Consider the following 9,811-nt stretch of genomic DNA (forward strand, 5'->3'; position numbering starts at 1 on the left):
TCAATAAAGGTGATAAAATATTTATTACCACCTCTAGTCGATGTAAACTTTAAATCACATACATCACTATGTATTAAATCCAGAGGTTTATTATTTCTTTCAATTGTTTGATATGATAACCTCATTAATTTCGTTTCTACACAAGTTTCACACTTATGTTTGGTATCAATATCAAATGTAGGAATATAATTCAAGTTAATTAACCTCCGTAGAGAATTAAAATTAACATGACCTAGTCTGCCATGCCACAAAATGGAAGACTTAAGCAAGTAAATGGAAGAAGTATAAACTTTGGCTTTACAGTCATTACATTCAATTTGAACATACCATTGACTTCATAGTCCTTTCTCACAAACATTCCATACTTGGACAAGATAACCTTGTCTGACTCAAACACTAATCTAAAACCATGTTTGATTAGCAGTGATCCAGACACCAAATTCTTTCGAATGTCTGGTACATACAATACACTATTTAGAGTCAGATCCTTCCCAGAGGTCATCTTCAGGACAATCTTGCCCTCCCCTTGGATTTCCAATGTGGCAGAGTTACCCATGAACAACTTCTCCCCATTTTCCTTTGGTACGAAGGAGGTGAACATGCTCCTATCTGCACACACATGGCAGGTTGCACCTGTATCCATCCACCGCTCTCTTGGGTTAAAACCCACTAAGTTCACCTCAGAGACAACAGCGCTTAGGTCAATATCATCAACCCCTCTTGTGATGTGCTCCATCATCTGTGCCTCCTTGTTCCTTTTTCTTTTTGGCAATCTACAATTTGCCGCTTTGTGACCCATCTTGTCACAATTGAAGCATTTTCCTTGGAACTTAGCCTTTTTGGAGATGCCTCTTTTAGGCCCCAACTTGGAACTCATTCCAGGTTTCTTCTTTTGACTCTTGGAGCTACTCCTATGCTCCACAACATCGGCCTTCATAGTAGCCTTCATGGATCTCCTGTCAAATCTCCTATTACATCTTCTATGCGAAGCTTGCTAACAAGAGCCTCCATATCCATCTCTTTCTTTTGTGCTTCAGATAATTCCTGAAGTCACTCCAGCTTGGAGGTAGTTTCTCAATCATACAAGCCACTTCAAAGGCTTCATTAATGATCATCCCTTCAGCAAGAAGTTTTTGGATGAGCACTTGCAACTCATGTACCTGACTCATTAGTGGCTTAGTATCCACTATCATATAGTCTAAAAATCTGCCTACCACAAACTTTCCTGATCCATCATTCTCGGTCTTGTACTTCTGGTCCAAAGTTTGCCACAGCTCTTTCGCTGACTTCGCGCTACAGTACACTCTGTATAGGGAATCAAATAGGCCATTAAGGACATAATTCCGACATAAATAATCGGAATTCTTCCACACATCCACTGCCATCAGAGTTTCTCTGTCACTCTCTTCACTACTAGGTGGTGTGTCCTTAGTTAGGAACCTTGCAAGGCCCAATGTAGTCAGGTAAAACAACATCTTCTGTTACCACCTTTTGAAATTCGCTCCATCAAACTTCTCAGGTCTTTCTGCATGACTTGCAGTAAGAGGAGCTTGAACCACAGGAGTCTGTTTTGCCATTTATACAACGGGCACATCTCCACTTGCCATTTCTGTAAAATCACAAAAACCAGAAATCAATTAGTTGTTATTCTATCTTAACAAACTAATTCCAACCAATTTCCAATAGGAAAACACAAACAATATGATTTTCTAGGGTTTCTATATACACCCACAAAATTTACTATTCACGTGCACTGTTCACAATTGCTTACTGACACGTGGAGCACCCGCAGACCGACACATGGCATCTTCGGAGGCCAACACGTGGCTCATTCACAACATGACACATGGCATACTTAAGGTGATGACATATGGCGCTGTTATATGCTGACACGTGGCACCACTGGAGATCGACACGGGGCACCTGTAATAGATCGCAACGTGTCAACTCAATGATCCGACATGTGGCTCTCTCAGAGGACGACACGTGTCATCTGTGACTGTGCGACACGTGGCCTTGCTACTGTGTGACACGTGGCATCTCCACGGTTCGCCACGTAGCCTTGCCACTGTGTCACTGTTCATATGCCACGTGCGCTCTCTCGTGGCGACACGTGGCGTGCCCATACCAATTGGGCTACTATTCATGTGGCTGGGTCTTATCTGGGCTTGACCTTGGGTTGAACAATAGCCTGTTCTAACCTGGGTTGGACCTTTGAACTGGGCCAGATCCAATAGTTTCCAATTTCAGACCCAGTAACCCAAAATCCGACCCGTTTACCCATTTTTAACCCTTCTTCAACCTCTAACCGAGTCAAATTCGACCCATTTTACTGGTAAACGGGTTTTCTGACCCGGTTCATATTTTTTCACCTCTTTTTCACTAATCCAGCACCAGAAATTGCCCAAAAATCATAAAAAAACTTAAAAATTCATGGGTAATTCAATTTTGGAAAGAAAATTTTTTAATTTTAAACAATGATAAGGAATTGCCTAAGAATTTTCAAACCCATAAGAGACAGCTTTCTCACAAACCCAACACAACAAATAGATCAAGTCATAGACATGTATATTTTACAAGAATATTTATAAACATTTGAATAAGTAAAAACAAAAAATACCACATGTCCATCACACAACCCACTCGGGTTTGAAGCCTTTTTTTTTTTTTTTTTAAACAAATAAAACTTTACACTCGAAAGTCACTAATCAACAATAAGATTGAACAATCCACATATATAAACATATATTCATGCGGAAAATTGTCTTAAGAATGTTAGACAAATAACATGGATATATGTGTATATATGTGGAATAACAATTGTCAATAATCATTATCAAATACAGGAAATAAAAATATAAAATAAAAACCTGTATGTCCTTAGTTTTAATTTGCTGGTTGAAAAATAGTTCGAGGCCTTTGTGATACCACAGTGTTCTTAAAACAATTTACGTCCCACTGGTGCAGATATTTTCTGACGGTTGTTTCCCATGATACAACAGGATCAAAAACTTTTGGATGCAGCACCACCAAAGTTTTCCCTCGAACTTTTAGTATACTTTTACTTTACCACTCTCTAAATGCAAACATTTTTTAAAAAAAACTTTTCACTGTTCAAACATTTTTAAAAAACCAATTGTTTTTTTTTTTACTCTTTTCTCCCTCTTTTTTCTCGTACCCCAGAAAAACCTTTTTCTCTTTTTTTTTTTTTTTTCAAAAAATCTTTTCTTTTCCTTCTTTGACTCTTTCCTTTCCCAAAATCCCAAAATGGCAACAAAATAAATTTCATTTAATGCCCACTATTACAAACAATCCAAATCATTTAAATTCCTTAAAACGTTACAAAAACCATATCAAATTTCATTTGGCAATGCTCGAGGACTTGAATATTTACATTGTGGTTGTCAGCACAAGAATTCAGCAATTTGAGATAAGGCCCCATAATACACTCCTTGATGAAGATTTCTTACCAAAAATCTCTGATTTTAGTCTGGATGAAGTATGTACCGGAGAAGAGAGTACCATATCAATGGCGGATGCAAGAGGTACTATTGGACATATAGCTTGAATTTCGTAGAGGTTTTGGAGGGGTTTCACCCAGGTCTGGTTTGTATAGCTATGGAATTATGGTTTTATAAATGGTTGAAGGGAGAAAGAATGTCAATGTTATTGGTGATATTACAAGTTAAATATATTTTCTGCACTGAATTTACAAGCGTCTTTGATTAGATGAAGAGCTTAGATTGAAGAGAACTATGAATAAAGTAAAAAAAAAAAAAATTGAAGTGAAGATGATAGTAAGCAAGTTTATGATGTAGACAGATGGACCGGCAACAAGTGTAGGCATAGAAATGTTGGAAGGGAGCCTTGATTCCTTGCAAATGCCACCCAAGTCATTCTTCTCAGCTCCTCCAAATTTAAGTTTGCCATTTTATTCTTCTAGAACATTTTTATAAATACAAAAATCTATGTAATCTTCCTCCGCTAAATTTTGGAACGTAAAATATTATAATTGCAAGGATGTCCAAAAAGTTTTAGTGTTCAACTAGAAGAAACTGTGGTTAAAAATAAGAGATCTATAACATGAAACTGAATAAGAACCAGGGATTAACATTGTAAAAGCTGATAAATCTAGAAGGAATGAGTATAGCATACAATATTACAGGGGAAAATATATGTGCAGCCTTACAATGTAGAAAAAGTATGGTTCTGAACCTGTAATGTTCTAATATCAAGTGTCATGTTTTGAATTTTGACACATGTGAGCAGTTTAAATGTGTAGATATACTGATGTTATTAATTAACGGTTAGATTAGTTCAATATTTTCCAGCTGATAACTCAATTTTCTTCTTGATTAGTCTACAATGGCTATACGCGTGAAACGTGACAAAGAATCTCTAATAGTCTCAGATCACCAGTTTCTATTACTATTTCTTTGAAATTTCTGCAAAATGAAGCCGACCTGTTTTACGTAGTCGTATTTTGTCAAAATCTCAATTATTTCGAGCTACATTTTTCTTCTCTCAAACTCTTACAATGCATTCAATGCTTTGGTCCATGTGCCTTCTGCATTAAATTTATGCAATGAGTTATCTTCGTTTTTTCTTTGTTTTTGGTTTTTTTTTTTTTTTAATTTTTCGTTCAAATAAAAATTTGATATGGGCACATTTTATTAAAATAAACAATCAATTTTAAGATGGCTAATTAATTTTGCAAAATTCTAACAGAAAAAAAAAAAATCATAATAAAAACTAGGGATGGCCGACCAAATTGACATTAGGCAAAGTTCAGGAGGGACGACACTGCTTGAAATCAAAAAAGTTTATAAGGCAAATAAAGTTTAGGGGCATTGTATAATATTCTCATAAATTTTTCTCAGAAACACATATTTATTTATTTATTTATATTTTTGGTAAAATAAAAAAGAGATCTTATGGTAGTGTCCTCAGGTCAATGGCCATGTGCTGGTTGACTTCTAACACAGTGAATTTCCATGCTCATCTTGCAGCCACAATTTCCAATATCCCAAAAATGAATCAAAACTTGTTCATCCTCACTTTCCTCCTATTCTTAGCAAACCAGCACTTCGTAGCAGCTGTAGATCAATACTACATAGATTGCAGCGTGGCCGCCAGTACTTGCTCTGATAACCAAACGATAAGGTTCCCGTTTTACCTTCGAAACCAACAAAAACCCTACTGTGGGTACCCTGGTTTCGAGGTCTCTTGCGATGAATTTGGCCACTCAATTCTCAATCTCTCCATTAACGACCCCTACATCGTCCGCCAAATCTCCTATGAGAACCGTTCTCTTATCGTCTCAAACGCCGCAATTTCACACGATCCAACACCCAATTGCATTCCTGCTCTCCAAAATATATCCTTTCCCAATGAAAGATTCGAGCTGCCAAAACAAAACCAAGTCTTTTTGCTCGGCAATTGCCACCCACCTAGAGTTCCAGAGTAAGAGATCGGTTGCTCTTCGGAAAACGCTAAAAATTGGGTATTGGGTGTACCTGAGAATGAGAAACAACAATTGGGCAACCTGTCCAGGAAGTGCGGAGATGGGAAAGTTGTGGTGGTGCCGGTGAAAGATTACGATAGCGGCGATGATGAGAGTGTTGGAATGAGACAAGTTTTGAGCAGAGGATTCGACCTCACATGGAAAACCGACGACTGTAGCAGTTGCCAGAGGAGTGGAGGGGTATGTGGATTTAATCCTTCCTCTTACCTTTTTCGATGCTACTGCAAGGATAGGCCTCAACGTGTCAGTTGCTCAGATAAGTCTTTCCCGCTCCATCTAAAACGTTTAAAATTAAACAATATTTAGCTTTTTCTTGCTACACAAAGCGTCCCATTTTTAAGTGTCTGTGATGGCCCAAGTTATATGAGCCAAAGTTTTCACTTGGGCCTTGGCAAGGCCCAAATGCCAACTCGTTCTCCAATACCTTTCCATACAACCAAATAAATAAATAAATAAATGCTCATTCTCCTTTATGATCAACCCTCATCATCTCGACTTTTGTTCTCCAACTTTCAGCCTGGTTCCAAAGTAATATAAAATGAATAAGGTTTTATATATATTTTATGCTTGGAGATTCGAATCAAATTTGTTATATTATATTTTAAAACTAAAATGAAGACTGAAGCTTTTTATTTAATTATTTATTATTACTTTTTAAGGGTTAACCCTTTAAAATATCAAATCTTGCATCTCTACTGGTCTTGTGTACTCTTCTGATATTGTTCTGATGAAATGGTTAGCTAGAAATTGCAGGAAAAGGAAACAATAAGATTCTTATGGCAATATTAATAGTTAAATATTATTATACACATATAGTTAATTTTGTAATTTGCCCGTAACTGTCCTGAATAAACTATATGCATTTCTCTTCTGTTTGTTTAATACTGTTTTAACTGCTACAATTGAAAGGTTCGTTGGTGTGCGTTAGCTTAAATTTTTGTCTTTTTGCCTCATAAGTTTGTGCTCTTTTAATGCATCCACAACAGTTGCAGGAATTGGGGCTCCAACTGTGACAGTGATATGCTGGTTAAGGAAATTCAAATATAATAAACCAATATGTTTTTGGAAGAAGCAGAATCAAACGGATCAAAATATCGAGACCTTTCTAAGGGACTATGGACCTGTAAGAGTCAGAAGATATAGTTATTCGGATGTTAAGGAAATGACCAACTCCTTCAAAGAAAAATTAGGCCAAGGGGGCTATGGTGATGTATACAAAGGAAAATTACGTGATGACAGTCTTGTTGTAGTAAAGGTGTTGAATGATTCAAAAGGTAATGGAGAAGAATTTATCAACGAGGTGGCAAGCATTAGCAGAACTTCCCATGTCAACATTGTTTCTCTGTTAGGTTTCTGTTTTGAAGGTCGAAAAAGAGCTCTCATCTATCAGTTCATGCCTAATGGATCTCTTGAAAAATTTATATTCAACAATAATCATTCTTTGGGATGGGATACAGTGTTTCAAATTTCGCTTGGCATTGCTCGAGGGCTTGAATATTTGCATCGTGGTTGTAAAACCCGAATTCTGCATTTTGACATAAAGCCACATAATATTCTTCTTGATGAACACTCCTCACCAAAAATCTCTGATTTTGGTCTTGCTGGAGTATGTAACAGAAAGGAGAGTACCATATCAATGCTAGATGCAAGAGGGACTATTGGATACATTGCTCCAGAAGTATTTTGTAGAGAATTTGGAGGGGTTTCACACAAGTCTGATGTGTATAGCTATGGAATGCTGGTTTTGTAAATGGTTGGAGGGAGAAAGAATGTGAATGTTGGTGTTGATGATACTAGTGAAATATATTTTCCACACTGGATTTACAAGCGTCTTAAATTAGATGAAGAACTTTGATTGAAGAGAATTATGAACGAAGTCGAAAAAAATGAAGTGAAGAAGATGATAATAGTAGGTTTATGGTGCAAGCAAACTGATCCTTCAAGTAGACCAGCAATGAGTAGAGTCAGAGAAATGTTGGAAGGAAGTTTTGATTCCTTGCAAATGCCACACAAGCCAATCTTCTCTTCTTCAAATTCAAATTTTCCACCTGATTCTTCGAGTATGATTGTATGAATGCAAACTTATTAGCCTGTTTTCTGCTACGTGATATGAACTTTTTCATGTTCCTGACTACATGAGAACAATCTGATCTTACAAAGTAATGATGTCAATTGCTGTAGAAGCTAAATTTTGCAATACGGGTCAGAAAAATATGCAAGAAGACTCTGATGTTAGACATCTTTTAACTTTCGGCATAAATTTAATAATTGGTAGAAAGCATGCAAGAGGGGCAAGTTAAATCCCATATTGTTCCCCAGAACAGCATGTGAAACACAGAGAGTTATGTATAACAGAAGCCAATCCCGTATTTTTCTTTCTTTTACAGCTTGATGAGTACCTAAGGATGGACTTGGACATATGATCTTAGGAATGGACTAGCATACATATGAAAATTAACACTTTTGTCAATTTTGTCTCTACTCTGCCTTTTATGCATCCAATTCGGAGGTAAAAAATAAAGAAATAAATCATAATAATTAAAGTATACAAATAATGCTATGGATGTTTGATTTCTTTATCTAATAGAAAATATGTTGTTGCTTAGTGTTGAAAGTTTTGCCATACATCTTCATTCACAAATGGTAATCAGTTGCGAAGCCCTGTTTGAATCAGCCCGACCTTTCTAGATGTGTAGTAGTGTAACCTTTTTTCCCATAAACATGGGCATGGACATATATATAAAATTTAACTCTTGGTCTGATAGTGCGAGGTCTATTTAAAAATCAAAGACATATTTAATGGTTTCTTATATAGTATTTTATGGATGACTGTTTAGGAAGCTTTAAGAACAGGGGTTAAAGCAGAACAAGCTTAAGACTATGTTCTTGAGGAAGATGTCCTGTGATTCTGCTAACAAACTATCGATCGAAGATGCTATTTGCTTTAGAACTACTTGAAGAAGGTTCAGCATTAATGGTTGTTAAAAGTTTTGTGCCTATTGCTTATATGAAGTTTGATTCACGCATTGCTGTCTAGTCAGAATTAAATTAATATGTTATCATATGTTATTAGCTTAGACACTTTGTCCTCGATACGTTGTACATTCTATTGGGATGGAATTAAGTTAATATGTTGTTTATATGTGACAATCCTATTTGTTACTTGAAAACTAAGAAATAAATCCTAACAATTGCAATTCATGAATAGCATCATGGATGTGATAATTCATCATCTCACAGCTTTCATTCCAGGTAATCTAGTCTGTCGTGTTCTGTATATATACATGGAGTGTAAAAAAGTACATTTTTAAAAATTGTGCGGGTGTATTTAAATATAAAAAGAGAACTTCTGTATAGACCCAAAAGAATTTGAACGGTGTACTTGAATCTGGGCCCCATAGGAAAATTGGGGTAATGTTGATTTAGTATGATAATTACTCTATACACTCCATAGGAAAATTTTCTTTTTCCTATTTATTATTATTATTATTATTTGTTAGATTATAAGAAACTGTGGATAAAAATAAAAGATAATAAGAAACTGATCAAGAAGCAGGGATTAACTTTCTAGAAGATTAACTTTCTAGAAGCTGAGGAATCTAGAAGTAATGAGTACGTACCATACAATATTACAATGAACTTTCTAGAAGCTGAGAAATCTAGAAGTAATGAGTACGTACCATACAATATTACAATGCAATAAATTAAGTTTATGAACCAATAATTCTCTAATATTATACATCATGTTTTAATATAAAACTATATAATATATATACATGACTAGTTCAGGTAATTCAATTTTCTCGTTTATTAGTCTAAAGGCTGTACGTGTCAAACGTGACAAAATAGATATCAGTTTCGGGGTACCAGTTTCCATAACTATTATTTCGTGGAAATATCTGCCACATAAATCAGGTTTGTTACTATAAAGTCTCATTTCTTCAAAATCTCTATTCTTCATAACAACTTTGTACACCCTTTCACTATTCTGAAACTCTTTCAATGTATCCAATCTTGGTCTTCCAGAGTTCAATCTCACCAGCTGCCAAGATGGTTACCCTGTCTTGCATATTATGAAATATGAAATTTGCCATTCTGGAGATCAAACAGAATGAACAAATTGGAACAGTTATCTGCAAGGATATGTTGGATGATGGTTGTCCTGATCATAGACTTTTCAACACCATAATCAATAGCTGTACTTTCGAAAGTGCTTTTTATAATGCAAGCTCACTTATTTATATAACTGCTTTCCTCCCTTTCCAACTGATCAGATGTCTCCAGACT

The 9,811-nt window shown here is 35.8% G+C and overlaps 2 protein-coding genes across 2 annotated transcripts; both read left to right on the forward strand.

Moving 5' to 3' along the window:
- The first annotated feature begins 4,856 nt into the window (after positions 1–4,856).
- LOC125418574 (LEAF RUST 10 DISEASE-RESISTANCE LOCUS RECEPTOR-LIKE PROTEIN KINASE-like 2.4) lies at positions 4,857–7,627 on the forward strand. Its single transcript, XM_048462245.2, has one exon. It carries the CDS (start codon positions 6,687–6,689, stop codon positions 7,272–7,274), a length of 588 nt encoding a protein of 195 aa, XP_048318202.2. The 5' UTR covers positions 4,857–6,686; the 3' UTR covers positions 7,275–7,627.
- On the forward strand, positions 4,955–6,537 carry LOC125418491 (LEAF RUST 10 DISEASE-RESISTANCE LOCUS RECEPTOR-LIKE PROTEIN KINASE-like 1.2). The gene is made up of 3 exons (XM_048462053.2): positions 4,955–5,463; positions 5,554–5,704; positions 6,511–6,537. The coding sequence occupies exons 1-3, from the start codon at positions 4,955–4,957 to the stop codon at positions 6,535–6,537; spliced, it is 687 nt and encodes a 228-aa protein (XP_048318010.2).
- Positions 7,628–9,811: the final 2,184 nt, after the last annotated feature.

This window comes from Ziziphus jujuba, chromosome 12 (genome assembly GCF_031755915.1).
Source record: "Ziziphus jujuba cultivar Dongzao chromosome 12, ASM3175591v1".
NCBI classification, from domain to species: domain Eukaryota; kingdom Viridiplantae; phylum Streptophyta; class Magnoliopsida; order Rosales; family Rhamnaceae; genus Ziziphus; species Ziziphus jujuba.